Source organism: Tiliqua scincoides, chromosome 15 (genome assembly GCF_035046505.1).
Source record: "Tiliqua scincoides isolate rTilSci1 chromosome 15, rTilSci1.hap2, whole genome shotgun sequence".
Taxonomy (NCBI): Eukaryota; Metazoa; Chordata; class Lepidosauria; order Squamata; family Scincidae; genus Tiliqua; species Tiliqua scincoides.
The window spans coordinates 4,051,959-4,066,179 of record NC_089835.1 but is presented as its reverse complement, the minus strand read 5'-3'; the positions used below and the strand labels follow the sequence as shown (position 1 = coordinate 4,066,179).

At 53.2% G+C, this 14,221-nt stretch overlaps 1 protein-coding gene across 4 annotated transcripts in view; it reads left to right on the top strand.

Annotated features, from left to right (window-relative positions):
- Positions 1-11,889, top strand: part of UBAP2L (ubiquitin associated protein 2 like) — a 41,915-nt gene extending 30,026 nt beyond the window's left edge. For 3 of the 4 annotated variants that reach the window (XM_066610359.1, XM_066610358.1, XM_066610356.1), the window contains 12 exons: positions 92-146; positions 591-768; positions 2,064-2,136; positions 3,658-3,853; positions 4,355-4,443; positions 5,030-5,083; positions 6,032-6,113; positions 7,708-7,925; positions 8,019-8,124; positions 9,505-9,572; positions 9,843-10,040; positions 11,248-11,889. In XM_066610359.1, the coding sequence (XP_066466456.1) occupies positions 92-146; positions 591-768; positions 2,064-2,136; positions 3,658-3,853; positions 4,355-4,443; positions 5,030-5,083; positions 6,032-6,113; positions 7,708-7,925; positions 8,019-8,124; positions 9,505-9,572; positions 9,843-10,040; positions 11,248-11,343 (1,413 nt within the window). In that variant the 3' untranslated portion in view covers positions 11,344-11,889. The remainder of the gene's footprint in view (positions 1-91; positions 147-590; positions 769-2,063; positions 2,137-3,657; positions 3,854-4,354; positions 4,444-5,029; positions 5,084-6,031; positions 6,114-7,707; positions 7,926-8,018; positions 8,125-9,504; positions 9,573-9,842; positions 10,041-11,247) is intronic. The other variant, XM_066610357.1, reaches the window with a different exon arrangement.
- Positions 11,890-14,221: the final 2,332 nt, after the last annotated feature.

Genomic DNA, 14,221 nt, shown 5'->3' with positions numbered 1-14,221 from the left:
TGGTGGCTTAGTCTCCGTTCCAGAAGTGTGTGCCTGCAGCAGCAGCCATTGCTGACCCTTCCCCTCTCTGTGTGCCCGTCTCTCTCCTTAGAATGGCTTCAGCTCGGTGCCACCCACACAGTTGCAAACCACGCAGACGGCTGAAGGTAAGCGCGCCGACAGGGAGCACCTGGGTCGGGAGTGATGTGTGTGGGCTGCGTGTGATGTGTGGGCCATGTATGGCCGCGGTCTTGGCAGTGGGGTGAACATGTAGCTGTGTGTTGACTGGCGTTGGAAGGATTTGCTACTGCGAGGGCAGTGTACATGGTTCCTCCCCTCTTTCTGCCCTGGCCAAAAACCTTGCAAGGTGGGTGAGGCCGAGAGTGACTGGCCCAAGGTCGCCCAAGAAGCTCTGAGAAGTGGCGCGCAAGCAAAAAATGGCATGCCGGCCACAGCTTCAAGCGCCTTTTAAACGGGGATTGGACAAACAAGAGACTTGTGAAACAATTGCAAGAAGCACAGGGCTGGACACCCAAAGGGCCATTTGCGACGAGGGAGGTGCAGTTCCCAGTTTTTAACTTCTGTGTGGTTTTTTGCATTCAACACAATAGGCTCGGCAGGTCCTGCGGTGAAATCGGACTCCCCCTCCGCCCCCAGCATCGCCGCCCCTCTCAACGACACCGTGTCAGCAGCGTCCCTGCTCACCACGGCGACCCAGCACTCGTCAGTGCTGAGCAGCCTGAATCACGCCGAGGAGCTCCCCAGCGCGGCCACCACGCAACACAGCAGGTAGTGGCCGGGTGGTTTGGGCCCTCTCCAGAGGCAGCGGGCTCGATCCTTTCCCCCTTTCCAGCACTGCCTTGCTCTTGGTTGTCTTTTTTTGTGGTGCTTGTGGGTCAAGCGCTCTCAAACCACCTTCCTGCCCCCCCCCAGTAAGAAGCCGAAGGAGGTGTGCACAGAGCCGCTGAGTGAAAATGAAAGAGTTCAGTTGGTGGAGGCTGGCTCCCTCCTCCTGCCCGTTTGCTCCTGCTTGCAAGGCCAGCTCCTCCATCTGTGGAGTGTCTGGCCTCCATCTGTGGCCGTCTGTGGTGGTCTCCTCAGATGGTGAATCGGTAGGGAGGTTGCTCCTTCTGCCGCTTTAGTGAGAGAAAGAAGGGAGCACAGTGGAAGAAGATATGTGAAGAGGAGACAAGAAGAAAGGGCTAGAGTGTCTCTGGCCAGTCTGGTCTGCCACTCTTCTCTTCCTCTTTTCATTGAGGAGGGCAGTGACGGTGGGTGCCCAGTTGCCAGGCAAACAGTGACCAGAATTTGATGTGCTGCCCTGGGCACTAGGAATCGGGGGGGCTGTCGAGCTTATTCACCTCTCCTCCACGTTCACTTCTGCTAGGGACCAAGAGACATGGTGGAGGCAATGGCTGGCAGACGGGCGGGCATTCCTTGGGCCAGCCCTGGAGCTCTGCAGGTGCAATGGAAACAAGCACACCCACGTTTATTTATTTTAAAAATGTATATCCTGCCTTCCCCTTGCCATGGCAAATGCCCAAGGCAGCTTATAAGTTTCTGGGTCCTACCATTTGTAGCAGAGGGGTAGGTTTTTGAAAGCAGAATTGGGGGCTTCTGAATCTGCATCCCATCAGCCTCTCATTTCGCCTTTACTTCATTTTGATTTTGAATTGGGTGCTGTTGTGTATTTTTAACGGAAAAGCAACACATAAACGCGTTGGAAGTACACATTTATGTCGCTTGATTTGTGCGCTGCTTTGAAGCCACAGCAGTTCTTGAAAGCAGTCTTGTGAGGGTAGTGAGATGGTTTTGAAAAACACAGAGGTATCTGTTTTCAAAACTCGTCTGCATGGCAAAAACAAGGAAAGCAGCAGACTAAACAAGGGCAGAGTATCAGAGAAGTGTCCCTGAAAAGCAAGTCCAACAAAAACAGGAGGCTTTAGCTTGGCTACTGGGTGCAGGGGTGTGTGTGCCTTCCTTAGAGGAGATCTCACAGCTCTGGTTGTGGTGGCCACCGCTAAACTCTGGCTACGGGGAGTGCAGGCCTGTGTCTGACCAGTGATGCCTCTCCCTTCTTGCAGCACATTACCCACGCAGCAAAACAGCCTGTCCTCATCCACTTCCTCTGGTCGCACATCGACTTCCACTCTCTTGGTGAGTAGGGGTGCGGGAGAGGGGGTGGGGTGTGTGTGTGTGTGTGTGTGTGTGTGTGCCTGCCTCCTGCCCTTCTAGCCACCTAATCTAGGGTTGCATTTGGTGCTGGGGTTGGGTACATCCTGCAGTCTTGCCCTGTATGCGCTCAAGCAAGTATGCGCCTCCATCGGTGCGCAAGAGGTACATGCCCTGCAAGGGAAAATTGCGTCCAGCGAATCTGTACTTGGGTATCCAGTTCCCTGGAGTTGCAGCGTACAGGGGGCCTCAAGAAGATTTACACACGCTTTATATTGTCAAGTTTATGATGCCATAATTCACACACGTGCTGTGATATTGTAACTCACACATGCTCTGCATATGGGAGGACACAGAAGCAGTTGCTTGGCCCAGTTTGTTAATTGGTGAACGGACTAGTCCAAGGGCTTGGAATGTTCCGTTGGCATCTGTACACCACTCGCAATGTTGGCGATGGGATTTACAGACGCCCTCCTCCAATGTGTGCGCCGGGCTGGCTCCTCCCATCTCTCCTGTGGCTTCCCTTAGATTTCTGAGTTTTTCTGCAAGGAAGTCTGTGTAAATTAGAACTTGTTAAAATGCGTGTACCTTTAAAAAAAAAAAAGATACCCAGTACGCAAGGGGCATTCGACAGAACTAGTAAGCGGGTCAAGGAGAGAGAAGCTTGTATGTACGTAGAGTGCTTGTATGTATAGTGCTTCTTAGATGGCCAGGTGGAAAAAGAGCATTTGGGATTCTGTCCTCCCCTCCCGTTCAAGCTGCAATGTCATGATCTGATAACAGACAATCACTTGCAAAACAGGCCCTTTTTCGAGGCTCTTGCAACAACTCTGGAGGGGTAATTAATAGTATCCCCACGTCTCAAAATAGGGAGGACAGAGGCTCAAAGAAGCAAGGCCTATATGCTGCTGTGTGCTGCAGCTGAACGGGAGCGAGAGAGCCCTTAAGGCCTCTGTTGCTTGTACCATAGGTCCAGCACAGGGCTTTTAAACCTCCTGTAAGTGCCAGTTTTGCCCCACAGCTGGGGCTTTGCTGTGCACCATCTTCCCCCAAACCACGTCGTCTCTTCTGGAGGGCCAGTAGCCAAGCAGCAACATCTTGCCCACTGGTGCCTCACCACCCCAGATGTATGGGGCCAGGCAGGGCAGTGCTGTGGGGCAGAAGCTGGTTGCAAAGCACTGCCCTAGAGCTCATTGCGTGTTGAGTAATACTGGTTCAGAATGGGGCAAGGAAATGCAAAGGACTAGACTGGCCGCGTGTTCTGTTTGGGGCCTCTCTGCAAAACGGCACACCCGCCCAGTTCCCGCCCAGCTTGGCCCGTAGCTGCGTGGGGGCGACGGGTGCGCAACAGCGAACACGGAGTCGCAACCGGATGCGGCCTGGCCGAACCCCGTGGCTGGCTGAACTGCAGTACTCCGACACGTCAGGCGGGATCCCGAGGCGCCGGCAGCCGCGCTCCCCGGATCCTGACCCCATCGGGGTTCTCTCCCCGTCTCCCTTTCCCAGCACACCAGTGTGGAGAGCGAAGCCGGGCTCCATTCTTCCGCCAGCACTTTCTCCACCTCCTCGAGCACGGTCTCGGCCGCGCCGCCTGTGGTCATCGCCTCCTCTACCCTGAGCAGCGTCAGCAGCTTGGGCCTGAACCTCAGCAGCAACTCCACGGTCACCGCCACGACTCGCAGCTCCGTTGCCACGACGTCAGGTACCGCCTCCCTCCGAGCCCCGCGTTGGGTTGATAGTGAAGCAGCATGACTTAGTCTGCTCATTCCGTGGTGCGTTTTTTTCTGGCTCCCATTTGTAATCACACATAAGACTCTTGCTTTCCCGTCACGGTGCAGGTCCCCTAGATGCATCCCTGCGTTCGCTTTCAAACTCCTTGTTTGAGTGCGTCCAGGCCTGGGCTCTGCTTTGGATCGGAGGGCCTGCCCACCCCTTCTTAAGAAGCCAGGAAGTGAGAGTGATGCTCTCTGACACTGGCACGGTCCACCAAGATCTTGGGCGGAGAGGGGTCTTATCCAGCCTGCTGCTTGAGGGGTGGAAGATGGGACCTGTGCTGTAGGACCCACTCCCTTTTAATCCCTTTTCGTCTGAAACCGGGATTTACTCTTGCTTCCTTGCCCCTCCCTGGCAGCGTGTGGGAGGGTACGGCTGTGGCACATGACTGACTTTAGCTGTAACGTTGCCATCTTTCCCCCCCCTCCAGGAAAGGCTCCTCCCAACTTGCCTCCCGGCGTGCCGCCTTTGCTGCCGAACCCGTACATCATGGCTCCGGGGCTGTTGCACGCCTACCCGGTGAGTAGCCCCTCGCCCCTTCCCAGCAGCCGACGACTCATGCCAGTAGATCCTGCCCGGCTCTTGACCGTGGCGTGGCAGGAGGGACAGAGCATGGGAGAGAAACTCAGAGCTGGCACCGGATGCAGTCGAAGCAGCCCTCCAGCCTGCTTGCGCTTGCAACATCCGGCTCGGACAGAAGCCGTGAAGGGGCAGCTTAGAACAGTGGGCGTGAGATGTGCCTTGCCCTCGGGCTGGCTGAAGTGGGGCAGCTGTGCAGCTTGGCAGTGGGGGACCCTTCTAAAAAAATAACTGAATGGGGGTCACAGTATTCAGAGGGGGATGTTTCAAAATTGTACGTATTTTTTCAGGGAACTCCTCTGGGGTTGGGGCTGTGAGAATGTTTACAATAGATGTAGTTGTGTGTCTGTAAACACAAAGCAACACAATCCAACTTGGGTGCCAAATCCAATCCCCGCCAGTGTAGGGTGTTCGAAAGTTACCCAATCTAGAGGTAGTCTGGAAAACTCTCTGTTTCCACCCCCACTCAAAGAGGTCAGGCCTTGATTTTTTTTTTCCCCCTAACCCATCTCTGCTTCTGTTGCAGCCACAGGTTTATGGCTATGACGACCTGCAGATGCTTCAGACAAGGTTTCCATTGGTGAGTAAACCCCACTGGTCTTTTCTCTGTGTTTGTGTGAGAAGCTTAAATTTCAACCTCTGTATTTGAAACCTGCCTCCTCATAAGAACATCAGAACAGCCCCACTGGATCAGGCCATAGACCCATCTAGTCCGGCTTCCTGTATCTCACAGCAGCCCACCAAATGCCCCAGGGAGCACACCAGATAACAAGAGACCTGCAAGGCTTCCTGGGAATTGTAGTTAAGAACCTAAGAACAGCCCCACTGGATCAGCCCATAGGCCCATCTAGTCCAGCTTCCTGTATCTCACAGGGCCCACCAAATGCCCCAGGGAGCACACCAGATAACAAGAAGACCTGCAAGGCCTCCTGGGAATTGTAGTTAAGAACATCAGAACAGCCCCACTGGATCAGGCTATAGACCCATCTAGTCCAGCTTCCTGTATCTCACAGCGGCCCACCAAATGCCCCAGGGAGCACACCGGATAACAAGAGACCTGCAAGGCTTCCTGGGAATTGTAGTTAAGAACATCAGAAGAGTCCCGCTGGATCAGGCCACAGGCCCATCTAGTGCAGCTTCCTGTATCTCACAGCGGCCCACCAAATGCCCCAGGGAGCACACCAGACACCTCCCGTGTCAGCCCATGTTGCATGTCGATAGATTGCCGTTCTCATGGTTTGCTGCTCCCAGTATAAAATGCTACAAATGGGAATGTTCTAAATTTGCACGGCGAATAAACGTACAGGTTTGTGTGCGGGCACTTAATATGCAAGGTACGTTTATGGAAGTATCAAGTGTACTTTACTAGTAATAAAAGAAGCTTGGGGGGAGAACTGCACCCCTATGTTTTGTCCTGACGTAATAGAGCCGTACTCATGGGATCTCCTGCCCCAGGAGCTCGGTTTCTCCAGCAGGAGAGCCTTCTGAGATGCACGTACTCAAACCCCTCCCCCCTCTTCTCTTGCAGGATTACTACAGCATCCCGTTCCCCACGCCAACCACCCAATTGACCGGAAGGGACGCTAGCCTGAGCAGCAACCCTTACTCTGGTAGGGAGATGGTCGCCCCTTGGTTGGATGAAACCTGCTCTCCTCTTTGTGCACCAGGAGACGGCAGTTAGTAATCTGGCATGTTCATGTGTGTGTGTGTGTGTGTCGATCCACGTGGGAAGTGTGTGCTGAAAGTGTGCTGGGCTTACATTCTCATCTTCCTTGCGCTTTAGAAAGTTTGAGGGATGGAGCTACAGGGTTTGGTTTCTTTCGGATGAGAGCAGTGGTGATGCAGGGGGTCTCCTAAGCTGTGAGATCTGGTAGTTGCAGGGGTACACACAGTGGCCTCATGTGAGACCTGGTAGTTGCAGGGTACACACGGTGGCCTCGTGTGAGACCTGGTAGTTGCAGGGGTACACACGGTGGCCTAATGGCTGGGGACACTGGTCTTCACCTGCGGGGGTAGCAGGGCAGGACCAGCAAACAGATCATGACCTAACCTGATGGGGGTTTCATCAGTGGCAGCAGCTTCATTGTGGTAAGGGAATAGTGTAACAGGGTTGGGGACAGGGACAAACCGATGAACGGGCCCAGTGTGAAACTGTTTCAGCCAAGGTGGAAAATGACTTGGTCCCCCCCTCCTGAAGGTTTGTTCCTGGGTTTGCTGCTGTCTTTTTCTTCTTGGTAATCAATAATATCTGTACATGTTGGGTTTCTTGGTCCATGTGAGGGTCTGCGTGGTGCTCAAGGAGAATTTAGCCCCCTCGAGGGATAGAAAGACATGGGGCATCGGTTTAAATTAAATCTATGCCCACCCAGATGTGTTCTTTCTCTTTACTTGTCACCGTCTATTGCGTACGAGGGAGCTCTCCCTCCGCACTCCCCCAAGAGACGGTTTTTTCCAAAGAAAAACGAGGACACGTCTTCCACTCCCTCTTTAGAGCAGCAATTTTCAATATTTTTCTTCCCGTGGCACACCATGGGACCACCCTGTGGTCTTCTCTGTTATCATCACCCCTTGTGATATCATTTCTGGCTTCTGGGAGACACTTCCAAGTCCTTAAGGAGCCATCTAAGAAACAGGGACAGAGAGAAGTCTTTGCTGCAAACGGTTCCCTACACAGCCGTAGAACCCGGAAGAGCCTTTCAGCAATTTCCAACCACTCTGCGGCACACCTGTGGACCTTTTGTGGCACACCAGTGTGCCACGGGGCGTTGGTTGAAAATCACTGCCCTAGAGCCTGCCTGTCCTGCGATAAGGGGCATGTGTCCCATGTAAACAGTCCTGATACTTTAAACACAAATAAAACTTAAGATAGCGGAGCAGGTATAAATGAGACTTTTAAAAGCCGGGCGGGGGAGGGGGGGAGGTAACAATTCATGGTTCAGCCAGGCCGCTTGGCATTGGAATGTCATTGCGGAGTGGAGCAGATGGACGTCCTGGGGTGGGGAGTTCCACATACTGGGTGCTTCAATGGGAGAAGCCCCCCCCATATGCCCCCCACCAGTCATGCATCTGGAGGCGTTGAGATGGGAGTTGGGGCCTCCCTCGCCAATTTTGAGCGGGCAGGCAGACCCCGCTGCTTTCTGCTTCCGCCAGTGCAGACCTCGCAGCGGCGAGCGGGCTCCGTTCTCACTCCCGTGCCTCCCTCAGGCGACCTCACGAAGTTTGGGCGCGGCGACGCCTCCTCCCCGGCACCGGCCACGACCCTGGCGCAGCCTCAGCAAAACCAGACCCAGACCCACCACACCACCCAGCAGACCTTCCTGAACCCGGCCCTGCCGCCCGGCTACAGCTACACCAGCCTGCCGTACTACACCGGAGTCCCGGGGCTGCCCAGCACCTTCCAGTACGGGCCGGCCGTGTTCCCCGTGAGTGCGGGCCTGCTGTGGAGCCGTGGGGCGGGGGTGGAGCCCGATCCTGCCGCCGCCGCCGCTCACTCCCCAGCCCTTTGCTTTCCCCAGGTGGCTCCTACCTCTTCCAAGCAACACAGTGTGAATGTCAGCGTTAATGCCTCGGCTACCCCGTTTCAGCAGCCCAGTGGCTACGGATCCCATGGATACAGCACTGGTAAGAGGGGGAGGCCGGAGCCGCTTGCCGCTTTGGCTGAAGCCTGTGGAGAGTGTAGGCTGAAGCATATGCATAGTGTAAAGAGAATGGACGAAGAATTTTTCCCCTTGCGTGTTGCCCTCCAGTTGCCCATGGCCGTGGGGCGCTTCACAGTCTGTCCACTAGGAGGCATGTCGTTCTGAAGAAAGCCTCAGCCGGAAGCTGGAGCGGAGGCCCCTCTTGCTTCCTCTCTAGGACCTGGTTTTCTCCTCCTGGCTGCTGTTAGATTGGAAACTGCTTAAGAGTTATGGCCCACTGGGCGGTGCCAAAAGAGGAGTCCTCAACCCCCACTCTCTCTTCTTAATCTGTGTGTTGCTCTTGGTGCCGGCTTAAAAGAGAGCCTTTGAGTCACGTAGTGAGGGGCAGGAAATGCTGGCAGACAAAGCCCTTCCCCCGGCGCATAACAAATTGATGGATAGTTCTTAGAGGAGGAGAGGTCCAGCAATGCCGCCAGCCCTTGTCGCTGTGCGGAGCCTCTTGGGATGGAGAGAGCATGAGCGAGAGGGAGCTTCATGTGCCCTGTCGACAGACCCTTTGAGCTCACCCGGTCCTTTGGAGTGCTGAAGTCTCTGTGCAGGCCCTCAGAAGAGCTGCATGTTGTACAGACACTGATGGGGCAGGAAAAACTTTCTTTGGTCCAAAGTCTTTGCTTGGTTTCGTGATAGCCAGCGTCTTACTTTCCTGGCTCTGAGAAGTTGCTTGCAGTGATGAAAATTCCTTGCTGAGATACAGTATAGAATGCAGGGGCAAGGGAGCAGCACCAGGATGCTGGTCTCTTGTTGTCTTGGGTAGTTCCTAAGGCTTCCAGTGGGCCACCGGAAGCTGGTGCGCCTTTGGCCCGATCCAGCAGGGCCCATGTTCTTAGAGCCGGCTCCTCGACAGTACCCAGTGAGAGTGTTTTTTTTCACGAAACTTTGGCAGTTGGCTTTAAATTCGGAGCCGAGCAGCCAGGCATGCCAAAACCGGAGCCACATAGACACAAGCACCAAGCCTCAACCCCTCCCTTACATACCCAGGCAGGGGGAGGAGAATACGCCATTCTGAGGCTCTGTCGGTGGCTGGAGACAGTGGTGGAGTAGATCCCTAACGGCTAGGATGCGTTGCCCTGGGTGCATACTTACCAGTTGCATTTAATGCTCCGCAGGGGGGCCTAAGAGCGCGCATACCTGGGGTCTGTGCAGGATTCTGAGTACATAAGCAGGCTCGGGCTCTGCAGAGGCCTGGAAGCCGCTCTATGTAGCCGAGTAGCTTTGGCCAAGGGTTGATGGAGAGGCTTTTGTGCTTGTCCTCTGCGCAGTCTTGCTGTTTGCCAGTCGCTGAGTTGCCTTTCCCCCCCTCCAGGTGTATCAGTAACATCCAGTAACACGGGAGTTCCAGACATTTCTGGCTCGGTTTACTCCAAAACGCAGGTTGGTATTGCAGCGGAAGCCTGAGAGAGATGAGTTACCGTCGCCGAGCCTCGCAGTCTTGATCGAGTGGGTTTCGGCCCACGAGTGCTGCAGCCGCGGTCCGTCTGTGGGGGTGTCTCTGGTGCCCTAAGGCTGGCTCGTGCTTTGCTGTACCTGAATAACAAGGCCTCATTTGTGGCACCAGAGCTGCGCTAAGGACATTCCCCTGCTTTTTTTTTGCTACCGTGTGGCTCTTTCATGCCGGGTCTCTTTCTCTCTGCCCCCCTGCAGCAGTCCTTTGAGAAGCAGGGATTCCACACTGGCACCCCGGCGGCCTCCTTCAACTTGCCGTCAGCCCTGGGCAGCGGTGGCCCCATCAACCCCGCCACCGCTGCGGCATATCCGCCAGCCCCCTTCATGCACATCCTGGCGCCGCATCAGCAGCCACACTCCCAGATCTTGCATCACCACCTGCAGCAGGATGGGCAGGTAAGTGGTTCCCACCCGGCTGGTCCCTGCCTCTCTCCGCCGCCAGTCATTTCCAGGATCCCCCCCCCCGTCCTCCCACACAGAACCCGTAAACTAGCTTGCGTCCTGTAAGGCAAACACCACACTAAAAACACACATACCGGTATGTACCTTGGCCCTGGAATTATTTAGACCTTCCTGAGTCATACTACATCTTTGATGATGCTTCTCTTCGCATGGCACCTTTCATCTAGGCGTGTCCTGCCCTTCTCCCCAAATCACCCTTGGGTCCTGGGAGGTTATCCAGTGTGCCTTTGTATTTTCCATATCCTTGGCCGGACACCACCTGCCCTCCAATCTTCAGCCGATTTTGTGCTTCCAATGCCAGCAAGGAAGTCCAGGTAACGCAGGAGTCACCCCCTGCCTGGCTACCCTGGGAACACACAGACCTTGCCCCAGACAGGCTGTGCGCCCGCACAGGTTGGTGGAACGCACACGCTTTGCCTTGTAAATTTTGTACCCCTACTCAGTCCCAGGGAGGTTCAGGTATTGCCTCCTTCCACCTCCCCAGAAGGAACGCTTGCAAGGCTGGGGAAAGTTTTTATAACGCAAGGATGCATGTCATGGACCACCCGTTTCCCGTGATCAATAACAGAGCCCTGTGTGGAAAGTATTTTATTCGGTGTGATGGAGTTTGGCTTTCCTTGGTGCCGAACCCTAGAACCTCAGACCAACCTAGGAAGGAATTTACCAGGTCGTTCTCTCATCGCAGCCTCTAAGGCTGAACAAAAGATAGCTTTTTAGCCTCCCAGTAACAGTTGGAACAGAACTACTAACACGTTAAGGAACATATTCAAACTCTGAAGCACAATTAGCTCAACGCAGTAGAAAGTTCCGGATTTCTGTGTTTTATAAAGAACTGAATGTGGCCAAGTGTCTAAATTAAACCTTCCCTCCAGCTTTTCAGCCAAAGTGGCTTTACACCTGCACTGTAGAGATGATGACCCAAAGAAGCCCCCTTTCTGTTGGTCTGACATCTCTCTTTGCTACATTCTTAAAAACCTGCCGGAGGGGGGGGGGGCTTGGCAGAATTGCCCCCTGGGGCCTTTTGTGTAGTCGCTTGTGTTTTGCACCATCGTTGCCAGATTTGAGGGAGCCGGGTACGGCTGCCAGCCGAATAACGGTGCTTCAACTGACCTCTCTGCTTTTTTTCTCTCTCCCTCCACAGAGTGGGACTGGCCAGCGCAGCCAGGGCAGTTCCATCCCGCAGAAATCGCAGGCAAACAAGTCGGCTTACAACAGCTACAACTGGGGCGCCAACTGAGGGGCTCTGTGACGGCGGCTCCACACTTCAACCAAGAGACAGACAAAGCAACAGCGACCGAACCAAGAAGGAAGGACCCCCGCTCCCCGGGGGTAGAGCTCCCCCTGCCCTCGGCACGGCCCTGCAGCCCCGCCAGCACGACTGGGCTTGCGTTCTCCCCCCAGCCACCTCTCCCTTATTGTATGTAATATAGACTTTGTATCTTCTCTCTCTCTCTCTCTCTCTTTTGCGCTCTCTCTTTCTCTGCATTCATTCAGATTACGAGCCGTTCAGCCGTAGGGGCCTTTTTTCTTGTTTTTGTTTTTTTCTACTCCTTTACTCCTCCTTCCCTCCCCCCCCCAAAAAAGTACCGCCCAGCGGATCCAAAGGAGTCAACACCTGGAATCCCCCCTCCCCTCCCTTCTACAATGCCCCCCTCCTTTATTATTAGGAATAAGAGCAGTAATTGATATGAACCGCATTGTAAGATTAATTAGTTGAAGTGGTTTTTTTTGTACTGTGTTCTAAATTTAATGGATAAATGTGTCTTGTATATAAAAACGAAAACCCCACTCTCTTCTCCGGGCCTGGCGTCTTCCATCCACCATGCTCTGGTCTGTGTTTCTGTGTGTGTAATGCGTGCTTGTGAACATAGGATTCAGCTTCCTCTCAAGTCAGAGCCTTGGCCCTGCATTCTTGGGCTCCAACTAGCAGTGTCTTGTCTGGGTTTCAAGCAGGGGGTCTTTCTCTGCCCTACCCGAAAATGCTGTAGTCTTTTCCTGCAGAACAAGAGTCCTGCCACCAAGCTACAGTTCAGGACCTTGTTCTCAGTCACCTCTAGTTGCTCTTTGGGAACTGGAAAACTTCCCCTCAGGGGAAGTGGACGCGTTCTAAACAGCTACACTTCAGGAGTGTTGCGGCACAGATTCAGAATTTCTCTCTGCTGTTGCATTTTTCTAAAGCAATGTTTCTCAAACTGTGAGTCAGGACCCACTAGATGGATCGCAAGCCAATGTCAGGTGGGTTGCCATTCACTTCAGTGATTTATTTTTAATATATTAGACTTAATGCTACCAAGGTATGCGATTGCATTTGGAGAAATGTCACAGATCTGTACTTTTAACAGGCTGCTATGAAGATGCTTTTAACAATAGTAAATTGGACTTACTCCTGGGTAAGTGTGGGTAGAATTGCAGCCTAGGATTGTTAAAAATTTTCCTGCTTGATGTCACTTCTGGTCATGACATCACTTCTGGTGGGTCCTGACGCATTCTCATTCTAAAAAGTGGATCCCGGTACTGAAGGAGTGAGAACTACCGTTCTAAAGGAAATGTTTTACGTCTAAAAATTATGTTTCATACAATTAGTGGCCCAGTGGTTGTCGCTCTGGCTAGATGGGCAGTTTCAAAGTTGTAACAAACACTTCTCAGGTGATTGTCCCTAGGAAACATGGGTAAATAAATCCCAATGTTTTGCTCTAAAATTTAGGGGGCTGAATGCCTTCTGCTTCTTTCTGAAAATAACACAGGTACCAAGCTTGGGCTGTGTTTTGACTCTTTAAACGTTCATCGCCAAGCGGAGCTTAACATTTGAATGGAACGTGTTAAACCATACTGAATTTTTGTCTCTAGCATCTACATGCTGGTTCAAATACTGTAGACTATTCTAAAGTTTTTTAAAAACTATTTTAACAGAACCTAAAACTGGGGGGGGGGGGGTTGGCTTCCACTCACATAATGCCACCCTCATAGATGTTTGGAGGCCCAGTCTTATCCAATTTTCCAGTGCAGCCGTGCCAATGGGGTGTGCACTGCATCCTGTGGTGGTGGGGCAAAGAAGCTTCTTCAAGGTATGGGAACATTTGTTCCTTTAAATCAAGGCTGCATTGCAGCTACACCAGTGCTGGAAAGTTGGATAGGGTTGGGCCCTTAGGGCGCAATCCTAACCCCTATGTCAGTGCTTTCCAGGCCATGCAGCTCTGAGGGAAGGAAACAAACATTCCCTTACTTTGAGGAGGCCTCCATGAGTTACCACTCAACTGCAGGATGCAGCACATGTCCCTTTGCTCAGTTATGCTAGTGCTGGAAAGCACTGACATAAGGGGTTAGGATTGAGCCCTTGGCTATTTCTCAGTTGAAAATGTTTGGGGATCCCCCCATCACTGCTTCTCCTTGATTTGCTGGTTGTTCGAATAAATAATATACATTTACTGGTAAAACAACTTTTGTCACACCCTCTCTAAAGAGCTGAAGGTGATATGTCTCCCCCACTCTCCTCCCAACAACTTTCCTGCTTGATGATGTCACTTCCGGCCGTGAAATCATCACTCCCAGATTAAATGACATAATTTCCAGTGGGTCCCGGACAGGTTGTCAGTCAAAAAAATGGAGCCTGGTGCTGAAAAGTTTGAGAAGTTTTTAAAGTTTATCGATGCTTGGCTGGCACCCAGCTGGGGCTACATCCTGTTTGGCGCCAGAGGAGAAGGCAGGTAGGTCTCTGCCCCGAGGTGTTTACAATTGGGAAATGTGCATGGGGTGGGGGGGGACACAGAAGGGGCAAGGCAATGGGGCAGCCCCCCAGGCAGCACAGCCCAATCCAATCCACACTTTCCTGGGAGTAAGCCCCATTGACTAATGGGACTTACTTCTGAATAGTCATGCATAGGATTGGGCTGGCAGACTTTATAAGGTGCCAAAAAGTTTGACAGGCAGGTCTCTGCCCCAAGGGGTTTACAATTGGGGGGCATAAGGGGCAAGCAGGACAGGGGGGTCACTTTCCACAGTGCCAGATGCCCCTAGGGTGGCTTCCTCTCTAGCCCTCCTCTCTATGTTGGAACACTCAGGCTGGGGAAGGAGCAGCCTCTTTCAATGCTAGGGCTGGAAATGCCCTAGCCCTTTGA